We start from the raw sequence: 27,141 nt of genomic DNA on the forward strand, positions 1-27,141 counted from the left end.
GGGGCTGGATTTGCTTTGATGGGGCTGACCGGGTGTCTCGTCCTGCCTCTCGCAGATTGAGGTATACAAAATAATCCAGTTGATCAGCCCCTAGCTGAACTGAACTGAACTGGTGAGCTGGGACCAGTTTAGTTTAATCCAGTGTGAAATTGGGTGTGGAGAAAAGTACAGGACAGGTGTCTCTCCTCCCCCCCCGCCCGCTGCCCTGAGCACCATGGGGGCTCCTGAACCACCCTTAATCCTGAACCTGGACGGAGCACAAAGAGCACAGAAGGCAGCATGTGGGACTGTGTGGAACAAGGGAGTGAACCCAGATTGATTCCAGTGTGACGAGGCTATGGCTGAAATCCTGGCCCCATTGCAATGGGAGTTTTCCCACTGACTCCACTGGGGCCAGGATCTCACCCTATGTGTGCACAGTGCTAATAAGCTCTTTGGAGCTGGTCTCAGAGGAAACTAATCAGCAGCAGCAGTGGGTTGAATTCTCTTCTTTCCCAAAGCCCTGGGGTTTTCCCCAAAGCCCTGAAAGGTAGCTACCCCAGCATAATTTCATTTTCTGCCCCCTCACATGCTTCCTTCCTGGCAAGCCTCCCACACATGTAAGTTGGCCTGAGATGATGATGCTAGAATTTAAATTTGCATTTTCCCCATTTCCGAATGCTTAGTGCCCACTCTGAGACTTTGCCTAGAATCGTCCTTCCCCCCCACAGGATCACTCAGTGCTTTGCAAACATGTACTAATCCAGCCTCACAGCACCCTCATCAAGTCAGGATTATCCCTGATTTAGAGATGAGGGAAACTGAGGCACAGTGGCATGAAGTGATGTCTGTGGCAGAGCTGCATTTACCACTCGACCATCCTGGGGCACAGCAGTTTTTGGATGGCCCCTGTCAACAACTCCATCGATTCCCCATCAATAAGGCCCCCACCCCAGCCGACAGAGAAGAAGGATGGTCTGGAAGTTCAGGTATTGCACTGGGACTCAGGAGAGTGTCAGGGCAGGGACCATCCCACTAAGTGTTTGTCCAGCCCCAGCAGAATTTCAGTGGGGGCCTCTAACTGCTACCATAATGTAAATAAACCAGAAAATTAGTTAAATCCCTTCTCCTCATATGATAGCCCCTTCTGTGAAATGGACTAAGAGATTATAGGTGGCTTGATCTAGGAGTGAAATTCAAGCCTGGGAGTCAGGACAACTGGTGTCACTCGCGGTTGTGCCACTAATTTACTGCCTGACCTTGGGCACATCACTTCCTCTCTTCATACCTGAATTTTTCTGCCGGGTTTTTGCAAGTCTTGTTTGCCAAATGCTCTGAGATCCTGTAGAGAAGGACAAAGCTTTGCACTAATAATGCTACAGCCAGGTCTCCATAGACTCTGAGGCCAGAAAGAACCATCAGGACTAGTCTGATTTCCTGCTAACCCGGGCCAGAGACTTTCACCCAGTGATTCCTGCCTTGTGTTCTGGCCCCAAACCCTGTAACAGCACTACACGAAGCTATGCTGCACTTGGACAGCACTGCAGCCTCCTAGAAGGGAAACAGCAATCCCAGCGGACTGCCCAGTTACCTGCTCCCTGAACCATGCATGTGGCATGCAGAGACAGTAATGCCATAGGAAGAGCACAACCCTGGCACTGGGGGTACATTGGCGAGATTGTGTTCTGCCCTCATTTGTGGGATGCACAAGGAGAAGGGTGTGTGTGTGTGTGATATTCTGACCCTGGGCTGTGCTACCCTACAGAGCACAGCTGGGGGGAAAGGGCTGGGGTGTGAAACATAAACCCACCCTGTGCGGTTTATAAATATGACTTTGGTTAACACTCTGCACCAGCAGTAGCAGGTGGCAGCTGGGAGATGAAAACAGCGCTCGAGAGGATCTCGTTGCTCGCTTGCTTAACTTAGGAAGTGGGTAGATGATATCTGCAGTATACGCTTCTCACTGAACGCAGGCTGATCTGCTAGCTCTGGAGTGCAAAGGGGCCCTGAACTAGTTCGGAGGAAAACTCTCATAATCATGGGCACCCACATAGCAACCCAGCCCCACATGTACCAACATACACACGCATGGTCACATGGTCCCATCCACACAGGATCCCAGCCTCACACATACCCACATACACACTCAAGGTCACATGGTCTCATCCACAAAGCAACCCAGTCCCATACGTACCGACATACACACCCACAGTCATATGTTCCCACCCGCATTAACATACACTCATCGTCATACACACACAGACATACACACAGGCACAGCGTCCCCCACACACTGACATACGCACATGCTATCACACTAGGGTGACCAGATGTCCCGATTTTATAGGGACAGTCCCGATTTTTGGGTCTTTTTCTTATATAGGCTCCTATTACACCCCACCCCCTGTCCCAAATTTTTCACATTTGCTGTCTGGTCACCCTATATCACACGCACACAACTACACTGTCTCACTCGCACTGATATACAGAATCATGGTGCACCATGTACCGAAGACAGACACACATACACTCCCCTCTACCCTTCAGAAATATATACACACTCATGGACTCCTGCTGCCACATATCTACATACCCATGGGTATTCTATCATGAGGAGTTGCCGGGTATTACAGAGAGCTTTTCAGGTTCTGGCTGGCTGAACGTATAGGCAGCTAGAACTTGGAGAAATGTGGTGCTGTTCTGCTTGGAAGCTGAGTGTATCACAAGGCTGAGCCACTCTCCGACTGATAGAGTCTCTTAGGTGCAGGGTGACTGAAATGCAAAATGGGAGTAAAATGCTACCAGATCGGATCTGGAGCAGAAAAAGGAGGACTTGTGGCAGCTTAGAGACTAACAAATTTATTTGAGGGGACAGATCAGAGCTGTTACATTTGACACCGTGACGGGGTTGACTCACCACTAGTGCCTCCTCGTGGCCAAGCGTGGTGCAGCAGCTCACTCCCTGTCGGGCACCTCCGGCCGACGGTTGCTCCAGCACTGAGGTAGCCTGCCTCTTCCTGTGTCTTGGCCCTCTGGCCAGGTCACTGTAAAGTCTCTCCCTGTCCAGGGCAGCCAATGAACAGAAACAAGGGAATTACAAATCATTCATCCCATAACTGGGCTAAGGCTCTCGTCCAGCAGAGGGGGCTTGTTGGGCTCTGGCGCAGAAGATACCTCGCTGAGAAAGGCAACCAGGGGAGGACCAAAAAGAACCAGGTTCTGCCAGCAGGTGTGAGAGGCTGTTCTAAGCAGGCTAATGGAGATTTCCAAAAGGTGGCTCCTGGGCACTCTATTTATTGATAGCATCTCTCCTGGCTTGTTTCCTGCCTTTTATCTTGGAGCAAAGGGAGCAAAGCCTCTGGCACAGCACGGGGATGGGGCCAAGGGGGTGGTGAGGGCATGTCATCAGTTTGCTCAGCAGCCAGACAAATGCAGCCTCTTCCCCTGCAGCTGTCAGTGTTTTGCTGAGGCTGGGAGGGAGAGCAGGGCTGCCAGGTGCCCTGTTCACATTCCTGTGGCTGGTTGGGAATTTCTTTCATTTCACTGATGGAGAAAGGGAGGCACAAGGCGATGACATGATTAGCCCAAGGCCACTCAGCAAAGAAGCAGCAGGCTCAGAAACTGAGCTGAGTTCCCCTGAGCCCCAGCCCAGTGACCTAGCCATTAGGCCATGCTACCTCACTGACACCCCAAGGTGCAGGCCAGAGGGGTGTCAGGCTGGCTGGGTCTGACTCTTCTCTCTCAGGGTGCAACTCCATTGAGCTACACCCACATCAGAGGGCACAATCCCACTGCAGAAACTGCCATCATCACCATCTCAGCCCCATACCAAGAGCCAGCCCGGACTCTGTCACCCGCCTCCTCCCCGGGAGTAACCCCAGCTCATGTTTCCTTTTCTTTTCCAGAGTTCTTTAAGTTCAAAGGCTTTGGGAGCCTGAGCAACATCCCTCGAGCCTTAACCCTCCGGCGAGTGTCCGCCCCCACCAGCCCCACAGAGAGCCTGCCAGTGGGGACCCTGGAGGATGCCCTGGAGAGTGTTCAGGATGACTTGAACACCATGCTCAAGAGCCCATCCCCCTACGCCAGGTCCTGCGACATGTACAGCCACATGGGGACGATGCCCAGGACCACCCCCAGAGGAGTGGGGAAACGGACTAAGAGCTCCCAAAGCTCCCATGACAGAGGGACCATAGGTGGCAGAGCCCCTGGCACGTCCCCACCGGCCATCCCAGAGTCAGTGGCTCCCGCTGACCCTGCCCCAGCAGCAGATGCTTCCTCAGGGACTTTGCCGTCGACTAACGGCCCCAGCCTGGGTGAGTCAATCACAACAGAGCCCAGGGTGGGATCTGACGCCTCGGGGAACCACCCTCTGCCTGGGCAGGCACCTAGGGGCATGGGAGAGAGACACACTGCCAGCCCGCCCCAGGAGCCTTTCCAAGCTCCGAGAGCTGGTTGTACCAAAGTGGAGCGGTTGCAAGAGCCTGTCCCATGGGATGGACAAGAGGAAGCAAAGGAGGAGCTGCTGCCTGCCTCCTGGGAGAGCCAGCGAGGGAGGTAAGACACAGCGTGAGCATGCTCCGCTACTCCAGGGTCCCCTTGTTCCGCTGCTGAATGAGGGCTCAAGCCTGCAGGGTGCGGACGACTCTGGCCCCAACCCAGCAAAGCATTTAAGCACCTGAATGGTCCTGGACTAAGCACATGCTCAAAATCGAGTGCTCAGCTGGATCAGGGCCAGAGTGCTCAGCACCTTGCAGGATTGAGCCCCTCTGAGGCATCCCCTCGGCTCAACTCCCTTTGTATTTAGTGATGGATTTTCTCCGGAGGTAATAATGATACTGTATTCTGCCCACCCCAGCGCTTGCCAGCTGGGGCGTGCTATTTCCCAACCCCCACCTTTCACACACCCCTGGGGGGGCGGGGGGTATTATCTTCATTTTATCAACAAGGGAAACTGAGCCACAAAGAAGCAAAGTGACTTGCCCCAGGTGACAAAGGTAGCCAGAACCCAGGAGGCTGGTCTCCCGGTGCTGGGTGCTAGCCTCTAGGCAACAATCCCTTACACAAACACCAGGGAAAGCGTGGCTGCTTATTACAACCTTTCGCATCTGCAGCCTGGGGTTGGCAGCTTCATGAGAACAAGCTTACCGTGGGATTTCTGGTCTTTCCTGCTTCCGGTTGGGACGGAAACGGCTCAGGCAGCCTGGTTTAGTCCGGCCTTCGCATTGCCTTGTTCTCAGTTTACTTTCAAGTCGGGGCTTTGATCCACTAAAGAAATACACCAGGAGTTGGGGGCGCTGTGTGTGGGAGAAGAGCGGGATTTGGAGAGCTTCATTGTGTAGACTATCCTGTTCTCTTTCCTTATCCTTCCCTTCTCTCTCCCCCTCCTTCTCCTCCTGGGAGGGAATTGTCACCAGCTGGGGGGGGGACATGAACGTGCAGCCGCTGGGGGGGGTTTCTCAGACTCCAGCTGCCCCTGGGCCTCACCCCAGAGCCTCTCGGCTCCACCACTGACTCTTGGAGCCCATGTGGAATCTGTAAAGGAGGGCTCTGCTTGGGACCGGGCTGGGAATGCGGGGAGGGGATGAGCCGGGCCGGGTGGGCGGCTGCTGGGAGTTACAGCTGGCACTGGCTGGCCCCCGCCATGCTTGTGTGAGGACTGCAGGATCTTGTCAGCCTGGGCCCCAAAGGACAGCAACCCCCTGCCCTCCCCGATTTCAGCCCCTGCCTGGGAAGCCTCCCCCACCTTTAACTCAGCCAAAGGAGGTGACCTCATGGGAGCTCCCTATGCCTTGTCTTCTCCACTTCGAGGGCTGGCTGCATTGAGGCCAGCTGATCCCACTACACATGTCCGTGAACACGCATGCACACACGCTCATGAACATGCACACGCCCATACCCGAACACACACACACACGCTTGTGAACACACACATACCTGTGAACACACATGCACACGCTCGTGAACACGCACATGCCCGTGAACACACGTGCATGCACCACAACCTACGTGTGTGAGCCAGAACCCTTCTCCCTGGGAACTGGGCTTTCTTGCCTTGCTGGGCTCTGGCTGCTCCCCCATCCCCCAACTCCCTGAAGCCCAGGCAGGGCACACCTTGCGGGGCAGACCGCACGGCCCCCCTGCAGCAGGAGGGCCCAGCGCTGCGCAGGATCCATCGCCTTAGCATAAATGCCACCCTCTCAGAGCCACCGCTCAGCGTTGCCATGTCTATGGCAGAGCGAGAGGCCACCGGATTCGGGTGCGAGGGAGGCCTGGGTGGGCATCACACGAGGGGCACTGCCCTTGGTTTAGGGGATTCAGCCCCATTGCTTGTATCTAACTCAGAAGCCCTCTCCCTGGCACTGGGTTTGCTTGTTCAGAGGGGTCTGAGCTCCCAAGCTGAGGGGTTTGTACTGCCGCCCGCCCGCCCCCACAGTATCTGGAGGCTCCCTGGTGTCAAGTCAGTGGAGAGGCACCAGTTTACACCAGCTCCTTCTCCGGCCCATTGCTTGAGCCAGGCCTGATTCTGTTGTCCCGGTTTTACACCAGCATGGCACCAGCGGGGTCACTCCTGATTCCCAGGGAGCTTAGGCCAGACCCCTGCCTGCCCCCCACCGCCGGGGCCGGTCGGTTCCCAGGGCTCTGGGGTTTGTTTGCTCAGGCGGCTGGCGGTAGGGAAGGGGCTGCTGTGCCTGCCAGGAGCATGGGAATGGAGAGGAATTTCTCCCAGCTGTGGGAGCCGGGCCCCAGCGAGGGGAGGGAGGGAGGCAGGGCCAGAGGCAGCGGGGCGGGCCTGGCCCGGCTCAGCCCTCCCCAAGTTCAGCGCTCGCAGGGGGCAGCGCTCAAACTTGCTCTCCGGCTGGCCGGGTGCGTGTGGGGGGCTCGGAGCGCAGGCAGCCGGCACCGATGACCGAGGTGGGCAGGAGGCCCAACGGGCTGGGCCATGGCAGGTGAGCGTGTCCCGTGGGCAGGGGCGGAGGAGGGGGCTGCAAATCACAGCGCAGAGCTCCCCCGCCGGGGGGATCCGTCCTGAGGGGGGCCCCGGTCTGCTGCGGGGGCTCTGCCTGTCCCCACCCCACGGGGCAGGAGGGTCGCTCGTGGGACGCGCAGACACGTCGGGGGACAAAGCGCAGGCAGGCGGGCAGCCCCTGGAGGGCCGGGCTGGGGTGAGGTCACCCTGGCACCAACCACTCCCCGTCTCCCTGCGCCCTGCCCTGGGCTCAGGCACTTGGCAAAGCCCCGTGTGGATGTGAGTGGGGTGGGGGCTGCCCTGCAGAAAACCCCCCCCCCCCACACACACACACACACACTTCCCAGTCGGCCAGCCAGAAGGGGGAACTGGAGACCTTTCCGGCTGCAGCCCCCTCCCTTCGCCTGCCAGGGTTTGCTTCGGCCCTGGCCCAGACCAGCCCAGGAGGCAGGGCAGGGGCCGCACAGCTGGGAGTGGAGCAGGGAAGAGGGCTACTAGCCTGGTGATTTGGGCTAGGAATGGATCAGAGCGGGCGAAAGAGAAGGTTCCCCAGCACTAGCCCCAGACATGGCCAGCAAGGGGCCCAGTCGGGTCCCTTTGACATTAAAGGCAAAATTCCCTTTAACTTAAACAGGAGCAGGATCATGCCCCTAGCCCCCATTTTCAGGGCAGGGAGAGGGGTGAGCCAGTGTGACAGGCAGAAGCCGCTGGGCTCCCTGGCTTGCTGTCAGTGGGGGGGATACGGGAGAGCAGGATGATGGGCAGGCAGGAGCGTCTCGCTCTCTCCGGAGCTGGGCGTGTGCAGGGCTGGTCAGTACCAGTCATGGAAACACCGGACTCTTCTGTGCCTCCCATGAGCGCACAAAGCCCGGTGTTATCCCCAAGGCCACCGGCGCCGCGCTGGAGCTGGGCCCAGGGCTGAGGAGGGAGAGGAAGATGTTCCATAGACAACTGCAGCCAGAGCTCTCCCCCCATCCTCATAGACCAGCCTGGCTGTCTGGAATGTCTCACTTCCCCATTGAAGGGGAGAGGACGCCAGGGATACTTGGCTGTGACTGGCTGTCCCTGTCCCGGGCACCTTTCCCCTGCGCTGCCTGATGCTAACTAGAGTTCAGCTGTAAGGTGAACTGTCCAGCTATAACTCACCCCGTGGTGCCCGAGTATTGCACCGTATAGTCCATGATTTAATGCACTGAGCTGAGCTCACTGCAGCATCTAAGCTCCAGGATATGAGCAACAGTGGACAGTGCAGGAAAGGACGGTACTGCTACCTACCCACAGCGCTGCCACTAGAGCTTAAAACTGCCCCATCCCTGGTTCATGAAGGTGTGATCACACGTAGCTTTAGCACTGGACTCTAATCTTGACCTAAGGCACCTCCTGCTGTTCCACTCTGGGGCCATGCACTGCTCTGCCAGTGCACCTCCATTCTGCCCTGCAGCAGCCCCTGCTGTTCCGACCCTGGTCCCCTCATAAGTGGTGTCAAACTGTGGCATAGTTCTGTGATGTGGACAAATGTTCACCAAGCATTAGGCTGCGACCATCATTCTTGTGTAACCTGTGATCAGATCAGAGGAGAAAGGTTGGTGCTTTAAGCAGGTGTGCCAAGTGGAATGAAGTTTCCAGGCAGGTCCTCCTGTAGTTCCATAGCTAGGAATAGTGATGCTCTCCTCTAAGCTCATATGTCCAAAGGTCCTGCTTCCCGAGTGTCACCATGAAGCACCCAAGTGACATGGGGCAGCTCCCTATTTTGGATCCATCTCTGCTCCCAGTACACTGATTTATGCTGGGTACCGGAGCTCACCTTGAAGCATTCCCACTGGAGGGAAGCCCAGGAAGGCTGCTGATCAGGAAAATCCTCCATCCTACATGGATCATCTCCACTCCTCACTCTTGCACAAGGGGCAAGACGCCATCTGGGGAATAATCCACCTAAAGAAATATAGACCAGCTCTCGCTCGCGCGCACACACACACCTCCACACATCCACCCACTCTCTCTCTTCCTAGGGATAATCCTCAGGTGCATGTCTGTAACAGTAGCCACCAGAATCAGTGGATCCTGTCATGGGCTTTTAATCTTTGGAACTCTGACCATTGTCGGGCGAGTAGGGCCAGAAAAGTTCAGCCTCTCCCCAGCATGCTTGTGGGCACTGCTTTAGTACACTGGGGGAAACTGAAACATCCACAATAATGGAGCAAATGCAGCAGTTTCCTGAACTGGGGGAGTGAGTCCACCTTCTTCTTGGAGCAAGTGGCGCCGAAAGAGGAATCAGAGGGTGAAATCCTCCAGCCTGCTACCTGTGGCATTGGAGAGCCACAATCCATTCCTCTGGGAGCACGAAGGGGTCTGCAAACTGCTCGGCAAAGCCTTTCAGAAATTTCCAGAAGACTGATCCAGGCATGAATGTGATTGGGGCAAGCATGTTTTCTTTACAAGAAACCAGCTGCCAGGCGAGACCATTGACTGGGGTGTTACATTCAGGGTGTTACTCTGAATGTGAACTGGGACCAGATGAATGAATCAGAGACCGAATTATTCATAGTGTAATTGACAAGCAGCAAAAAAGGAGGTCCTGGAAGAAACGGACTTGACTTTTCTGAGAACAATAGATATGCACAGGGCTAGTGAAAACTGCTTCCCAGAGGAAAGTGATAGCACACAGTTAGCTAGCCCCCTGCAGAAGCTGTATTGCAATGCAAAATCCCTGGTACAAATACATGGCACTTTTCATCAATGGATCTTAAAGTGCATTATAAAGGAGGCAATGAGCGTTATTCCTATTTTATAGATGGGGAAACTGAGGCACTCAATAGTAAAGTGACTTGGCCTAGGTCACCCAGCCGGTCAGTAGCAGAGAGTTTCCCGTGTTCCAGTCCAGTGCCCTGTCCATTGGAGCATGCCGCAGAGCAGAAGAGGAACACAATGTTAAGAATACTCTTTGGCTGTGAAATGCAGGTGAGGCAAGGTGAGGCAAGGACGTGGTGAAAAGCCCGGAGCTGCAGCAGGAGCTGTTGGAAGTAAATATGAATCAAATTTCAAAACCAACAGCGACATGCGGAGGGGCTGAACCCAACATGCCCCAGCCTTCCACTGGCTGGCATCCCTGCCAGCGTTGGGGCAGTGCCACTGAGCCTGCTGCTCCCCTCGCGAGGCATTTCAGGCCAGTCGGAAGGGGCTCCCGGGCAGCTGGGACTCATTCCAAAGGGAGCGCTGGAATTTCTCCCAGGCGCTTTGACGGGCTTCAAGAATGTTTGAGTCTCATTCAAGAATCCTCCAGCCATTCAGTCGCACAGCTCCCTGCATATTGCGGCCGCTAGCGTCCCTCTGCCTCTCCCAGGGCCAAGGTGCAGGCTCTGCATCTGCTTACAGTTAGGAGACGGGGTTATTTATAGCTGTTTCATTCCTCCCCAGTGCTGAGTGGAAGTTGGGGCTCTCTGGCACTGGATGCTGGGATGTGAGTGTTGCAGTTCATTAGCCACAGACCCTGATGGCTTTGCAGAGCACTGGAGGAGCTTGCAAGACACTCCTAAATTCCACTTCCCAGCTGCTCTCATGCTCCCAATTTCCTGCCTGGAGTCTCCCTTCCCCCACCCTTTGTTTTTTCTCACAGATTCCCAAGCCCCAGCCAGCCTCTCTCTGACCTGGTGCCTCTGGAGGCCAATTAGCAACTGGTGTAGGGAGGAGGCAGATTTTTAGGAACCCCACCATCCCAGGCCCATCTTTGCCCTTACATCTTGTAATCACCTGGAAAATGCCAGCTGGGCTGGCAGCAAGAAGGGAAACATCCTCTCCAGCTTGCAGCTGTCTCTTCTTCCAGGAGCGTTATCCATGGCTCGCTCCTGCTCCAGCTTCTGAGAGAAACCAGCCGGTGAACTGAGGCTTGCTCTAGGTCACTGTGGCAAGCGAGGTGGATGGCGCTAATCCCCCACAACCTGCTAGGGTGCTGCTGCGGGATCAGTAGGGAAACCCTCGCTCAATCACGGGCATGGGCTTTGAAACAGGCCTGTCAGGGAGATCCTGTGTCCCAGGGGTCAGTGCAGTATGGGATCCTATTGAGCACCAACTCATGTTTTGTACAATCTAGCTCTGTTCCAAGCACCAGGGCTTCCTTCATGCCCCCTGGGAGATGGGTCCCCAGTCCAGTAGATCTCCCTCTCAGTAGATCTCCCTCTCCCTTGTTGCTGATATTCAGCCTAATGTTTAACATGAATGAAATTCAGTCTTTGTGGTCATCTAGAGCCAGGAGATAAACATATGGATGAGGCGTAATTAGATTCCATGCCAGGCCCCTTGCAATGGTCCCTGGCACATAACATAGATGCCATGCCTGGCTCTCACAGGCTGCAGAGATTCCTGGCAGAACATCCATTGTCTCCTAACAGCTGCAGTACAGAATAGCAGGTACCTGGCCTTAAGTATATGCCACAACTTCTGCAAGGCAGTGTGGTCTAGTGGAATGAGCATAGGTCGGGGAGCCAGGAACTCCAGCAGGCTAATACAGGCTCTGCCCCCAACTCTCTGTGGCTTTGGGCAAGTCATTTCACTTCTAAGACTCATTTCCCCCATCTGTAAAAGAGGGTAATAATCATCTACCTCCCATTGGGGTCAGGGGCTCGGATTAGCTTATTAATTAGAGGTAGTAGTGTTGGAGTAGCATATAGGAGACCGGATATTATGTTTCCCACATACAAAGAACAAACCTTTGCTTTTAGCCTAAAGGGATTAGGGAAAATCACAAAACTAAAGTACAGGAAAAAACTGTGGGGGAAAAAAAACCCACAAAACTAAAGTCTCCCTGAGACAGTGCAACATGCGTGTCTTGTCTCTAACAGTCTGCGTCATCTCCGTCTCACAAAATAGCCACTGCAGAGAGGCAGACTCCCTGCAAAACGAAAGGTGCAGCATAGACAACAAAGTCCCAGCAAATCCCTGCTGTCACTCCACACGCCACCAATGCTCCTACAGCACGTGGAAAATGGAACACTCAAGCATTTACACCATTAAAAGTTTATAAAGCAATGTAACATATGGGGCCTGACACCCCCCCTCCCCCATGAGACTCCATTGATTTTAAGGATTCCCCCTTGGTACGGGTGTGCGTGAGAGCTGAATAGCAAAAATCCTGCTCATTCTCCTCCCACTCTCAGCTCCAGGAGATGGGCAGTTTGTCTGCTATGACAGGCTCCGTTTGCCACTGGCCTGTGAGGATACCGCTCCTGAGACTGGAAGGCGCTTAGGGGCTTGCTTGAATTTAAGCTTGTGACTGATTTCACTGGGATTACTCACATGCTTAAAGTTAATCACGTGCTTTGCTGGATCAGGACGGCCCCACTACATATGCGGTTTGTAGTGGTGTAAGAGGAGGAAGCATTTCTCAGCCTGTGGAAAAACAGCCCGGGGGGGAAGGGTGGGGGAAGATAGCTTTAAGCACCCTCTAGATCAGTGATGGGCAAACTACAACCCGGGGCCACATCCGGCCCTCCAGACTGGAAGCGGGGTCTGGGGCTTGCCCTGCTCTGGCACTCCAGCCGGGGAGCAGAGTCAGGTTCTTGCCCCACTCCACATGGTTCCTGTAAGCAGGGGCATGTCCCCCCTTCCGGCTCCTAAACATGGGGCAGCCAGGGGCCTCTGCATGCTGCCCCTGCCTAAGTGCTGCCCCTGCAGCTCCCATTGGCCAGGAATCGCAGCCAATGGGAGCTGCAGGTGCAGCACCTGCGGACAGGGCAGTGCACAAAGCCGCCTGGCTACACCTCCTCATAGGAGCTGGAGGGGGGACATGCTGCTGTTTCTGGGAGCAGCTTAAGGTAAGCGCAACCGGAGCCTGCCCCCCCTGAACCTCTCCCATGCCCCAGCCATGATCCCCCTCCCACCCTTTGAACACTTCAGTCCCAGCCCAGTGCACCCTCCTGTACCCCAACCCTTCATCCCCAGCCCCACCCTAGAGCCCACACCCACAGTTGGAGCCCTCCAACCCCCAATTTTGTGCGCATTCATGGCCCGCCATACAATTCCCATACCCAGATGTGGCCCTCGGGCCAAAAACTTTGCCCGCCCCTGCTCTAGATTCTAGGCTGCTGCAGGAGCTAAAATGCCAGGCTCTGGGGCTGCTCTTACTTATGGCAGGCTCCTGCGGGCAGCATCGCAGCCTGGAACCCTGCAACGTTCCATGCCAGGTGCACACTCCTGCTCTGCTGGGCCATGTGTGGGGAGACAGTGTAGGGCCCTGGGCTGCTCTTGCACCCATAGAATTCTTCCCAGCCCTTGCAGCTCCTGTACAACCCCTTGTACACCTTCCAAGCAGCACAGAGGGGCAGGGGCTAGAACTGGCCCCTTGCTCTCTGCTTGGAAAGCCAGCTTCTACAATGGGCACTTCCCAGCCGATTGCAGGGGTGGGTCTCTACGGCATGCGTGTCTGGGTTTGCTTTCTGTCCGCACATAAATCTAAGGAACCCGGTGTCCCAGAGGGAGGTTCTGGCACTGTGGATGCCGAATGCAGGACGTCACCCATGATTTTTCCAGGTCGAGTTATTGTTCTGACACTCAGAAGATGCTACTCTTTAAAAATTAAACCGCTAGGTTTTAATATGGAATGCCCCAGTGCTTCTCCCCGTTACTGGTCCCGACTGCAGGAAGAGGGGGAGCTGACTTCTCCTGCAGCCATGGTGCAAAGAGCATCACCATTTCTTTTTTAAAGATTAAAATGCCTGCCCCCCCTGTGCCTGGCTCAGTGAGTCTGATTGGGATTAAACGCTCTGGCCTTTCAGATCACTCCTTGGTTTGCTGGAGGTGGGAGGGGATCTGGAGCTGCAGTTTACAGACTAACAGCAGTATGGCCCCATACAGGCAAAGACCATGCATGGATCATGTCAAGATGCAAGGGTCATGCACAGACTGTGCCCTTAACTAGTTGTTCTCCTCCCTTAAACCTCTGATAACTGATCCTGCCATGTCTTGCACCTGCCACTTGGGCAGCTAAAACCAAGTCTGTCTGTCAGAACCACTGACAGTGGTAGAGCAGCATCAGTATGCCCTGGGGGCCATATACCCACCTTCCAAGGTAACTCCCAGCCACACACTTCAGATCTGTCAGGCTGCTGCACTTGACAAGCTGGGATTCTTAATAAACGGCTGTTTCCCAATTGATCGCTAGTTGGCACCTGACAGTGATTTGCAGAGGAAAATTAAACTGGAAGCAGCAGTGAGTCCCAGGCTATGGTTGTGCTCCTATAGATGCAGGAGGAGTTTTTCTGCGGGTATAGGAACACCGTTAGCTACATCCACAGAAGCACGTGTCTGTCAGCATAGCTACATTGGTCAGGAGTGTGCGTTTTCATGCCCCAGCCACCATAGCTACACTGATAAAAGTTTTAAGCGTAGGCCAAGCCAGAGAGTTTATATGGCATGTCCCATGCCTTGCAGCTGTGTTACCTTGTGCTGTGACCCTGTCAGTTCTGACAAGCTAAGGCCAGTTGCAATAGCTCAGGACTTGGATGGGAGACCTCTAAAGAGACCCCCAGAAGTGTGGGGTTGGGGGTGTTCTTTGTTACCTACCCAGTGCTCCAGCACGATGTTAGGGGTTGCTGGAAGTGCCATCTTTTGGGTAATAAACTAAACTGAAGTTCTTTTTTTTACAGTGATAAGCCCCTGCTGCTGGTAAGAATTGGGGTGCTAACTCCAATGACCTGGCCGAATTCCCATTCAGGTCATCATATTCCATGCCCCTAAACTACCCCTGCAGTTTCAATTGGATACAGCATTCTGCTCCACTTAGCCTCACCTTGTAGGCTGTTGCCATGAGCTGTTAAGCAGCAGCGGTACACTCCAACGGTGGAAGCACTTTAGTAGGGGGTGATGTAAACATCCGTTACGGGAGAATGACAGATTCCCAGATGCTGTGGTTACATAGTTACCAATGTGGAGGTTTTGGGTGTGGAGGTTTAAGATTCAATGGGGTAACTTCCTCATGTTGGAGGGGCTGGTGCTTTCCTCTGATTGCAGCATTACCCAGACAGAAGTCCACTGAGTCACAGCCAGAACGGTTTCTTTTTGCAGCCATAAGGGCAAGGAACTTCAGTGAATGTTTAAGTTCCACAGGATGACAGGGGGGCAAGTAAAGAAGTGTTAATTATGGGGTGTTAGCCAGCAGGGCTCAGTTCCCATCCTGCTCACTGACTAATACTCCCTCCCAGGGTGACTCTTTGGTCAAGGGTCCAGTTACAGATAGGATACTCCTTCCCTCCCATCACTCTAGCCAGCACAGAGCCTGCTCCTGCTCACTGATGTCAAGGGGAGCAGGATCTAGCCCTTGCTGTATGCTCATCACAGAGCCTGTGAATACCCATCTCTTCGCCCCTCTCCTGTCAGCAGTCCCATCAGGCCAAACATAAACAGGAGGCTGTAGCTGAGAAAGCAAATTGGCTTGCGGGGCTGAATCCTTGCAGGGCACAGTGTAGAAAGAGGGAGGGAGGCCTTTTCCTGACCAACCTTCCTAGGGTGGGTGGAGGCACCAATGTCTGTCTGGCTCGTGACCCCTGATCCTGCAAGTTATTCTGGGGCTGCCGTCCCACCCCTTTCCGCCCTTCAGAGCTCCCCTGTGCTCCGGCTGGAAGCAGCTGGGGCCCAAGCAGGGCAGGAAGGTGCACAGGAAACACTGGTGTGAGTCCATGTGTCCCAGTGACTCCCTGTTCCCAGAACAGGATGGAAATCCAGGCCTGAATAACGGGAAAATCAGGAATGAGCATCCCCCTCCTCGTAAGGAGGGGGGAGCATCCCCCCAGTAAACACAGAGAGCCCCCACACCTGGTCTGCCTGCTCCTCTCCCCCTCAGTCTCAGCCCTTATGGGTCTGGAAGGATTCCACCCACTAGCAGCACCTCCCCAAGGTTCTGGCTCAACTGCCATGAACTCCAGAGACCCCACTGAGCCCAGACAACATATGAAGCCTGGCCTGGCTCACGCTGCCCAAGCCGATTTGAGGGGAGATCCTGCAAGAAAGACCTCATTCTTCTCCAGTTGCATTAGGGACGCTAAGCCCCACGCCAGGAGCTCAGGGATGGGACAAGGGGAGGGGATTCCAGGGCTCTAGAAACTTCACATGAAAAACAAGTTGGTTCTCTTAGCCGTTTAACAAGGACTTCTGGTGCCTGCCCACATCAAGTAATTCCCCCAGCTGGGAAAAGCCCTATAGCCTTGAGTGACCCAGGGCTTCCCCCTCCTCCTTCAGGCAGTACATGGCCTCTGGCAGGAACAGCTCTGTTGGTCTTCAGTGTTACAGGGAACAGAGGGAATACACATGTGTACAGTCCCTATAGTGCAACTGTTAGGACTTTCTGTTGTCCTTACAGCCCCAACAGTCTATAGCATGTACCATATAATGAACCCTCCCTCTGTTTGCCTTCTATAAGTAGCCATCCTCTAGGGAAGTCCCAGCTGGGATTACCCTGTAACCATGTTTTAGGCTGCTTAGACGGATAGCTGCTGCTGGAGCATTGCCGAGGAAGTGGCCCGACTGGGGATGAGTCGAAAAATGTCGTAGGCTCACCTTAAGCCCTGAGGCCAGCCCCAAGATGGTCTGTCACTGGATGACCAAAGGACTTGCCTGGGGGCATACTGACCATGTTTGACTGCTGTCACTCTCAGAAAGTCATTAACTCCTTTTGGTTTCTTCTAGTCCCGCCGATGGCCCGGAATCCTGCAGTGAATATGTCAAGGTAAGAAACCCTCCCCTTTCTACTGTGTCTTTTCATGGCTGTCCTGACCGTGCGAGTGTGGATGCTTATAAGCCTTGCTTCTCCTTTAAAAATCAGCTGCATCTGCGTTTCAGATCCAGCAGCAGGGCGGAGCGCACAGCCTGCTCTCAAGAGCCCCTAGAGTGGAGCATCTTTACGTTCTGTCAAAATCCATCAGAGCTGCAGGAAGTTGGTTGTTTCTCCTGTTTCATTTGCTCCAGTAGGTGCATTAATATCAGAGAGAGAGATGCTGAGGTATCAGCCTGTGGATGCTGTCTCATTGCATGCAGGGCTTGGGAACCTCATTTGCTATTTATGCTGCTCCATCCTCCTCATCTACATAGGGCTGAGTTTCCCTAGTGGGAGCTTCCTGCTACTCCCTTTTGGAGCCTGATAAGCACCCTGCAGCTGCCAGCAAGCCTTTTCATGGATAGAGGTGAGCCTGAGCCATTGCACGTGAATCCAGACTGCAGGTCACCCCTGTTCCCAACCCACGTTCAGCCCATTCAGAGATGGAGTAGGGCTGGGCAGCACGATTGCAGCATGTGTAGACGTACCCAAGCTCACTCAGGTACCAGCAGCAGTGAAGCCGCAGCAGCGTTTAGCGTGGACTAGCTGCCTGAATAGGTATCTAGGGGCCCAGGTTGGCTTGTATGGGCTATGCTCAAGCCCATACTGCTCCAGCTTCACTATGGTGGGTACCCACCCTAGCTAGATTAAAGCTAGCTCAGGTAGGTCTGCAATCACCCCTCTGGTTACAGTGTAAACATACCCTCAAATGCACCCCAGGCCTGGATCCAAGGCTTTGGTTCAGACCAATCTCTGATGTAAGGATTAACCTTGCTGCCACATGAGGCCTTTGAGGTTGGTAGGTGGGTGCATCAAAGGGAGACAGTGGAGGGCATCCCCTCCTTCCTCACAAGCAGCCCTCAGAGTGGAAGCTGCCTTCGTTTCATGCTCTGGGCAATGGGAGGGGTGTCCGCTCTCTCGGGGACACAGCCAGTGTGGGCTGTGGCAGGTGCCATCTCCTCATTCAGCCTTAATAGGGAAAAAGCAGCATTTAGCCACTCTGGAGCTGTCACATGAAAGTTGGTGCAAATCTCTCCAAATCCTCTGCAAAGACCCTGCTTATCCTCCAGCAAACTAGTCACATTCCTGAGGGCTCTTTGTGTAGTGCCAGGAATTCACTCAGGAGATGGCTGGCTTTACGGAAGAGCGAGCCTCTTTCAGTAGACTTCCTGTGGAGTTATTCGAAGAGGCAGGGGTGGAAATGCCTGGCTCAGGGGATGCAGAGTTTTTCCATGGGACAGAGAGTTTCACCTCTACACCAGCAGTTCAAATCCAACCCAGCTCAGTAGTGAATGAAGTTGCCCCCCGCCACTGTCTGTTTGATGGCCTATGTTATATGAGCTGATGTCTCAGGCTGGTTTCCAGTGGGTCAGTGTTTCCAGCCACAGGCCCAGAGTTCCAAACTGGCTAGTGATTTTGGGTGCCCAGCTGGAGACACCGTAGTGGAGCCTCTCCGAGAATCAGGCCCCTTGGCACCCAACTGCCCACCCCTCCAAAGTCAGGAGCTGCTCTTGAAAATCTTGACCGCGGCACGAGGTGGCAAGGCCGAGATGATGGAGTCTGAGCTACGCGCCTGTTCTTAGAGGTGGTCCCTCTATTCAGGCAGAGGCAGTGAGGGGGGACGGTAGCAATGCCATTGTTCATCACTAAGGGGAAGACTCCAGGTTATAGGACCATCAGTCCAGAACCTTTCACTAGCACTGAACAGTTTTTGAAGGTAGTTGTTCTTGACTTTCTCCATATGAGACCCCACTCCCAGCTAGAAATGTGGGAAGGGCAGGGTGGCTGCATACCATTAGGGCAATCGAGACCACTAACAGCCCCCAGGTTAGACATCTACACGGCCAGAAGCAGGAAGTCCTTGGCTCTAGAATTGGCTGCTCATGTTAGTGTCCATGTTTGTTCAGCATCAGGGTGAGGCTCCTCTGTTCACACAGGCATTGTCCTGAGTGTGGGGATGATGGAAGGGCGGTGGGGGAGGAGGAGGCAATGAAGGGATTCGCTTTAGCCGACGTTGAATATTGTTGTTCTTGTTCTATTTGTTCGTGCACCCAGAGCCTTAGCGATGGGAGCATTTTATAAATTATGAACTCAAAGAGAAAGAGATGGGTATAAGCCATGGAAGGCCTTCAGCTTGGTGAGCCAACAGAACCCCCAGCTGCCAGGGTTCCTGTCCAGATGGACCTTGGTCACCATTTGGGTCAGTTGTTTTTGGTGTGGTGTTGAACGGGGCTGGTTTGTATTTTGTCTGGCACTGGGCTGACCACGATTTGCTTTGAATGGTTAGCGTGCGAGGTCACAGAGAGCCAGCGTGGGTATGTCACCCCCAGCTCCATGCATGGACATCTCCTAACAGCTGTGGTGATAGGAACTAGTGGAGTCAGCTACACACAGACAGAGCCATTGTGGAGATTTACATGCACAGACTGGTAACTTGCCACTGTGCACCTTACATCCTCACCAGGGTGTGTTCACCCACGACAGAGGGCCAGGTTGAGGCCTACACCCCCATTTAAACCCGAGCTTGAGGTCTTAAGTGGGACTAAAGTGATGCAAAATCTTTGTGCTGGGCCTCACACAGGGGTGACTTTCCCTCACATCTGCCACCTATATGCACTTAACCAAAGAGACCTGTCTGATGTGGTTATTCATACAGTGGCCCAGGTGTATATGGTGCTTTACAGGCAAATAAGACAAGCTCCCTGTGCCCAGAACCTTCTCAGTTAGATGAAAGCCAGTTGCACGCCCAGACAGCCTGATCCTCAGCCAGGCACCCAGCAGCCTTGAGTTCCACAGTGGGAATTCCACTGTCCCCAGGTGGGAATCATTTGCTGGTGCCATTAGTCCTTTCTGCCTGCGATACTCTTCCCCCCACTCCTGGGAGTCAGCACCCCTCTGATGTCAGCAAGTGCTTTGCCCCTTTCAGGAGCTCGTGCTGCCCATATCCAAGTATAATGCATGCTCCTGGCTGGAGTGTTACCAGCTGCGACAACTGGTGTTCTCTCATTCAAGCAAGAGAGCAGCATCAGTTCCAGGCAGAGGGGGATTCCTTTCTACAGGGAGATTCCCCTTCCTAGCTGTTAGAGGTTAAAGGCGTTGCCAGTCCAAATGACTGTAATAAACCTAACTGCACAGCCGTGTCTTCTCCACCAGTGAGGGACATTGGTCTGCCTCCAGCGAGGGCTCCATGGAACCCCGGCGCACTGACCACCTTTTGCTTGCTCTCCTGTTTCCCCATCATCACTGCCCCGCCTCCTCTGACCAGATCAGATCCTTCAGTCCCAGCTTCTCCCTGCAGGGGTCACTGCAAGCAATGTGCACTAGGACTGGCTGTGGGAGAGCCCACAGCTAATCTGGGTCCCCAGCAGGAGTCACTGTAGGGAATGGTGGCGCTGCAGTAGTTGTGGGACAGCTCCCAGTTCCAGCCTCTCTCAGAAAGAGGTTGATTGGGAACAGGGGAGCAGCGCTGGCCTGTTGGGAATCTGCATTGGTACAACCCCGATTCTCAGCCAGGGACTCATTTCTGTATGTGGTGCAAGTAAAGTGATAAGGAAATAGAATGAACCAGCCCAGCTGTTCTGCAGCAACCAAGCAAAGAAGAAGAGCATGCACACCTCCCTGCTTACACACAGTTCAGTGCTAGTAAGGTCTAGAGTTCCTAAGAGAATTGGCCAAGCTTGACACTCATGGACTACAAGACCTGGCTAGGGATGACTTTTCATCAGCTCTTAACCCCTGGTGGTTTTGCTCCTGCTACCACCAGAGCTGTTCTCACAGCCATTCACCAGCACCATGAAGAGCATCTGGACTGGGAAATGAAGCCCCAACAGGTCCCCCCTGCAGCCAAGCAGAGCAAGGGTGTAGCACGTAGACTGCAGCCCAGAACCCAGGTCTGCTTAGTGAATCTATTTAGAGTCCAAGTTGCTGAAGTGAAAGAGCAGACAGGCTGGGCAGCATCCCTTGAGGAGCCGTGAGCAAACAAAAGTGAGTGTGCCAGCGTCCCCAAGGGAGTGGAGTGCTATTTGCTGGCCCTGTTTGCTTTCATTCACAGTTTCGTTCTGATGTAGGAGCAGCTGCTGTGCTGTGGCTGATGCACTCCTGTGTGCGGCAGCGTAGAGATGACACAGTGAAGTAGAAAACCACACACCACCTGAGCTAGTGTAAATGCCGAACAGCAGGGGATCAGTGGAACACAGGGTGGCTGGCATCTCATTGGACAGGCTGGGCCCAAATCTCCTTTGCTTACACCCTGTGTAGTCACTAACATACATGCAAAGTGCTACCATCCTGATCTGGCCCAGTTTGAGCCTTGACTACTCCCCTTCCCATCCTGGGGAAGAGACAGGCCCCCCCCAAGGCTGTGGGGAATGGCTGCTATTGTGAAAAGAGTGAGTGATAAAGGCCAGAATTGCAGGACACAATCCAAATTTCACTCTGTATGCAATCTGATTTCACTCTGTATGCAATCCCAGGCTCTTCAGAGAGCTGCATTGTGGCACAGATCAGGTCTGGCCCTAGAAAGGTAGGCAGATAAGAGTTGGGAGATTGGGTACATAGGCTATGTACTCATCAGCATAGGAGCTCAGTGCTGTATCAACCAGTGCTGCTTCCCCAGAGAGGAGCCGAGTCCTGCCAAAGCTCCAGCTCTATCTAAGGAAAGCAACAAAATCCTTCAAGAAGGAACAGGCTTTTCAGGAAGACGAACCACAATCAGATTCTTTCAGTTCAGCGGCTCCCTGTAAACCACCATCTGTTCTGTCCCTCGATCTCATTCAGGATGAAAGAGGAGCCTGTGCTCTCCCCTTCCAGCAGTGAAGGGCTGGAGATGCCTATGGGAATGCGTGTGTGTCACTATCTCCATTATCAAACAAAGGCAAGAAGGGAATTAAATTCCAGGTTCACGTGGCAAATTTCACACACACACACACACACACACACACACACACACACACACACACACACACAGCACTCCACCATCAATGGCATTTTCACAAGCACATGGCATTGTGCCCTGTACTCCAGTCCGCTGAGACCTGGATCACCATGGCCAACCATTCACTCATAGCCCCTAGGATTCCAGGATTCTGCCCTGTGCTGCACTTCCTGCCCCAGTTACCTCTTACATGAAAGGTGCACATTTCATGTCCCATGCTGGGGAGGAAGCCCTGGTGGGTAGGGCACTGGCCTGGGATGCAGAAGACCCAGTTTTAATTCCCTGCTCCGCCATGGACTTCCTGTCTTACCTCAGGCAAGTCACTGAGCCTCTGTGCCTCAGTTTCTCTTTGAGAGATGGGATGATAAAGCTTCCCTACCTTACAGGAGTCCCAGAGAGGAAGTGGCACCATGGGGATAAAAGCACTGCCCCTTGAAATGTCACAGAACAAAGCCCTCTGACCGAGTCAGCCACAGGTCCCATATTGTATTTGTGTTTCCTTTCTGATCTTCCCATGCATGGTTCTATGTGGAGCTGCCACTCTGGAAAAGTGTCTCTTCAGGAGCATTTGCTTTGTCTTTTCCTCAGGATGCGAGGGACTTGTTTGAATTAATTACATCAGAAAATGTACTGTTCATATGTTAACTGCAGCGTGTGGTAGCAGTTACCTAGCTCCTTCAAGGCAGCAATTAACACCTACTGTTAAATACCAAGCACTTCTGCACCACGGTTGCCCAGGTGCATATGCTTCCTGGGACTTTGGGGATGGGGGCATGGTTGGCAATTGCATGGGTGAGTATTACTATATCTCCCTGCAGTATTTGGAGCTTCAGATGTTCGTAAGTAGCTTGCAGGCTCATCCTTCTCCCCCATCCCCTTCCACACACCTGCCTTGTTTCACCCCCAAAGTTTTGATCAATCTGGGCCTCTAATCCTCCTCTGGTCCACCTAGTCTAATACTGGCAGCGGCCAAAACATAATCACTCAGGAGAAAGTGGAGAACCTCTTAGGATGCCCCACCTGCTGGGTTACAGGATGGGCAGAGAATTCCTCCCATCCCTTGCGAGCGGTCTTGCAGCCTAAGATTCGATTTCCCTTGGATAACCAAGCAGGACTCAATACAGGGCAGCTGACACTGATGGCAGCTGTGCAGAGTGGTAGCTTCCTGCTGGCTGGGACAGCCAGGGCCAGGGCCAGGGCCAGGGCCACTTTTCTACGGACAAAGCTAAGAAAGCTCCCAGTAAAGAGTGAAGGGAAAAAACAAACAAACATCAGCCTAGTTTGGAAAGAACCAAAAGAAAGTGCAGGGCTAGGCCTGGCCTATGGGGCTAGGGGAGAAAAAACAATGGTACCAAATGGACCCTGGAGGCCAAAAGCATTCCTGATGTTACTCCATGGAAGCCACTGGCATGACACCTGGGATGAACTTGGCCCCCAGCACACAGGCCCATTATCGCTGTGGGCAGAGATCGGCTGGTACAGTTTAACTTTGGTCGCAGGCATCTCCCTTGACCCCCCAGTGAGTTTGTTGAATTGAAGAGGATTGTGCTGGGCGGGGCCTTTGGAATGCAGGGAACCGTGAATGGGCCTGGATGAGGGGGTGCTTGGGCTGGGGAGAGTTAAACAAGGTGTGAACCCGAGTCCCCTTCCTTCCCCCAGGGTTTAGTTACTCCTTTGATTAGAGAGTGTAAATGTGAGAAAACAGAGCTGGTGCCAATTAAAGCTAGCTGCCTTCTCAGAGCTTGTCCCCTGTGAACCACCCGCTTCTTGGAGGCTTGTTAGTACAGCCAGTGTGGGAGAATATCCTGCATGGGGCAGCTGGGCCTCCTGGCTGTAACAATGGGGCTGGCAGATCAGGATGAGGTGCCCTGTGGAGAGTCAAAGATGCCCTGCAATGTGTTTGGCTAGGAGATCTGGGTGGGCTAGCCCGGTGGGAAGACGCCTGGAAGCAGGGATGTGCTGGCAGGCTGTCAAAATAGCGGGGGGGCTGGCAGGCTCTGGGGGTGGCAGGGCACCCACCACCCCTGAAGCCTGCCCCCCATGGGGCACCCTGCCACCCCTGGAGCCTGCCTGCCACCCCCCCCCATGGGGCACCGTGCCATCCCTGTGGTGGGGGGGCCGGCAGGCTCCAGGGGGGGCCAGGCGCCCCGTGGGGCGGGCGGGGATTCCCAGCTGGGGTTAGCAGGGCCGGGGCCCCGCCGTGCCACGCTCCCCGCGGGCTCCGGGGCGGGCCGGGGGCGGGGCCTAGCCCGAGCCCGCCCCCAGCCTGACAAGGGATGAGGTAATCCGGGAAGCGGCTGAAATTGAAGCCCGGCCGCGGCGGCTGCAGGAGGGAGCCGGGAGCGGCAGGTGCAGCGAGGGGGCCGGTCCTGGCTGCAGCGCCGGGCCCCGGGGAGGCGCCATGACCGAGCGCTGCAGCCTCTGGAGCGCCCTGTCGGCGGCCGCCTGCTGCTTCTACCGGGGATCCTTCATGCAAGTGCAGGTGAGGGGCTGGGCACTCACTCTTGGGGTCGGGGGGATGGTGGTGGAGACCCTGGTGCAGACCCCAGCATGCCGGGGGGCAGAGGTCAATTCCACCAGCTGCTCTAGACTGGGGACTGCTCCTGGAGTGGGGGGGTCCCCCTCCCCAGCTCTGACTCACTGAGCAGGAAAGGTAGCACAGGTGTGCAGGGAGCACTTTGACTCAGGGTTTGGGAGGCAAATCACCTCCATGTTTGGCTGGGTCTCTGGGGGGCAAAGGTGGTAGGGAGCATCCTATGACTCAAGACGGGGGGCAGAGGCAGCCTCCAGGGCTGGACTTGGCAGCAGGGGAAGAAGATGCATGTGCAAGCAGGGATATGGGGAGGGGGGCACTGAGCTGCTGTCTGCTGCAAGGTGAGGGAAAGTGGGTCAGAGTTACCCCCCACTGCCTGGCTGAACCTTGCTAGGCTGCTGCTTTGGGGAGCATAGCTCTTTGGGCTTGATGGCCAACTCTGCCCCCTCCTCCACAGCCTGTGTCAGCAGCAGAGTGCCAGCTAGGTTGGTTCCCCACTGGAGATGCCCCCGGCCCCAGATCTGCCCACGGCTTCAGCCCTTGTTGGCCACACTTGGCTCTGGGGAGTGACTGAGTCAAGCTAGTGCTAACCCCGTTGCAACTGCTTGCTCTGCAGAGCCCTGAGGAGCAATCGAGAAGGGCAGAGGGGGCTGCAAAAGCTCACCTGGCACAACAAAGTCAGACTGGAGACTGGGAGCTAAATCTAGCCCCCCTCTCCTACTGCAATTGCTGCCTTGTATGTGCTGCCCACACCCTGGCTGGGGGAGCAGTGAGGATTCCCCCTGCTTTCAGACACAGCCAGTCTGCTTTGCAGGCTCAGCAGCAGCTGCCTGCCACAGAGATGCAGCAGGGAAAGTAGCCAGGTCCTAATACATGCGTATGCCACTTGCTGGGTACCTGCACTGGCAGCGGGGTTGGTGGTGGAGGGCTCCAGAGCCCTGAGAGAGCCTGGAAGGAGACTGCCGGGGGAAGAGATGCTCCCTTTTGTCTGACAGGGGCTTTTTAAACACAATTTAATGAAAACTGAATCCGTCTGGTTGGGACTCAGAAACCAAAATCCCTTTGCCAATAGCATGGGTCCAGGTTTTTGGCAGTTTTGCAGTTTTTCATTGTGGGTTGACAACAGCTGTAAGATTGGAATAATCATCCCTCCTTTCTCCCCTTTGCCTTGTCTAGTTAGACTGGATTGTGAACTCTCTGGAGCAGGGGCAGTCTCACACTAGGTGCATGTACAGCACCTAGCACAAACAGGGCCCTGACCTCAGCTGGACTCCAAACACTACTGAGGAATACTCCACACTTGGTCCTGTTTTCAAGCAACCTTTCCCTTCTGCCATCCTCCCCCCTCCCCCAAGCTTTCACCAAACTGGATTAGCCGAATACAATCTAAACTGAGCACAGAACCCCCAGTTTCTAGGCTTTTGCAGTGAATATTTTTCACGCAGCCCAAAAAAGCAACATGGAGTCTCAGCCTCATAAGAAAAGCCTCTTTGGCCCCCTGCTTTTGTCACTTCCTTTCTGAAGGACTTGCTGCCCAACCCAACCGGGACCTTTACACCTGTCTGACCAGGAGACCATGGATAGACAGCGACATAGGAAGAGCAAAGTTGACCTGTAGTTACAGCAGTGTTGTCAATGTGCTGTGCTGAGGTTGGCGGGTGAGCAGATACAATCCACAACCTAAGACACCCAAATCAGACACAGATGATGCTTCTACCAGTGCTCTACTACCACCATTGGCCCTTGGGGGCACCCTCTCCCCTGCAGCTCACTATGTGCAAGGGTGCATATAAATCCCTCCTTAAAAAAAAATACTACTTCCAGAAAGCCTTTTGGCGAGAACCCACCCAACATCAGCTAGAGACTTACACCAAAAAACCTCTGTGGTTTGAAGTTCAGTTGCTTGGGCTATGCTACTGCATTGGCTGGGCCTGACTTCAGCTAAAGGATGCTTGGGGTCAAGGAGCAAGGGCCTGGTTCTTACCACCTTACATCTGGTGTCACCACTTACACTTGTGCAGAGCAGATATGAAATGCTACCTGTGTTGGTGCTGAGGCAGTAGCAAGCAATGGAGAAGCAGGTCCCTTCAGTATCTGTTTCCTATCACACCCAGCATACACCAGGTGTCTGACAAATGACAGGAGTTGAACAGAGCATTGTAAGAGTCCAGCTGCATTTGACTGGAAAGTCAGAGGAGAGTAATCTAGTACAGTATGGGTTTAAAAAAAATCAGTCCCTTTGTGGAAGGGATGACTTACCACTGGCACACCCCCTCCTGGCTGGGCACAGGGTAGCAGTAGCTTCTCCTGTAGCAGCCCCTGTTAACAGCCAGTCTGGTCCTGTCGTGGTCTGATTCTCAGGGTTCAGCCCTCCCGCTGAGTTACATGTAGTCTCACCCCTTCCAGGGTAATAGGGTAACAAACAAGTGTCCAATCCCTCTGCCTGGTCTGCCACCCGAGTCAGAGCCCAGTCGGTGATACACCCCTTTTCTTGGGCTTTGTACCACCTTACCAGAGGCTGGCAGTGGACTGCAGGCCCACCCTCCACACTAGGCTCCAGTCCAGGGACCCTAGGAAGGCAGTGAAGGGTCATTCCAACAGACTCCCTGATACTACCTCCCTGGATGTATTCCTACCAGGGCTTTCTTCTTATCCTCCAGGAGCTTTTTCTTATAGGTCTAGTCCCTCCCTACTACCAAAAGAGTAGTTGCAGAATTCCTCCCTTCACCCCCTCTGTTATATGCTACACTTCCTCTCTTTATAGCATCACCTAGTCCCTCCCCAGCTGGGTTTCATCATTCATTAGGCCTGGCCAACCCTCCAGGTGCAACCAGGTGGGTTAATTGTGTGGACTCTCCGGTCCACTTTAGTCCTTTCATCAGCTGTGTGGGGGTAGGCACCATATCACAAGTCCACTGCTTATGTCCCAG

General features: G+C 54.3%; 1 protein-coding gene across 3 annotated transcripts in view; it reads left to right on the forward strand.

The window, feature by feature from the left end:
- The window catches only part of SH2D3C (SH2 domain containing 3C), a 53,929-nt gene that overhangs the window by 445 nt on the left and 26,343 nt on the right, over positions 1-27,141 (forward strand). The window contains exons 2-3 of one of the 3 annotated variants that reach the window (XM_038374070.2): positions 3,885-4,533; positions 16,619-16,658. In XM_038374070.2, coding sequence (XP_038229998.1) covers positions 3,885-4,533; positions 16,619-16,658 — 689 coding nt within the window. Of the gene's footprint in view, positions 1-3,884; positions 4,534-6,766; positions 6,927-16,618; positions 16,659-23,984; positions 24,161-27,141 lie in introns of those variants that run through there. The other 2 variants (XM_038374072.2, XM_038374073.2) reach the window with 2 other exon arrangements.

The sequence above is a fragment of the Dermochelys coriacea genome, chromosome 16 (assembly GCF_009764565.3).
Source record: "Dermochelys coriacea isolate rDerCor1 chromosome 16, rDerCor1.pri.v4, whole genome shotgun sequence".
Lineage (NCBI taxonomy): Eukaryota > Metazoa > Chordata > Testudines > Dermochelyidae > Dermochelys > Dermochelys coriacea.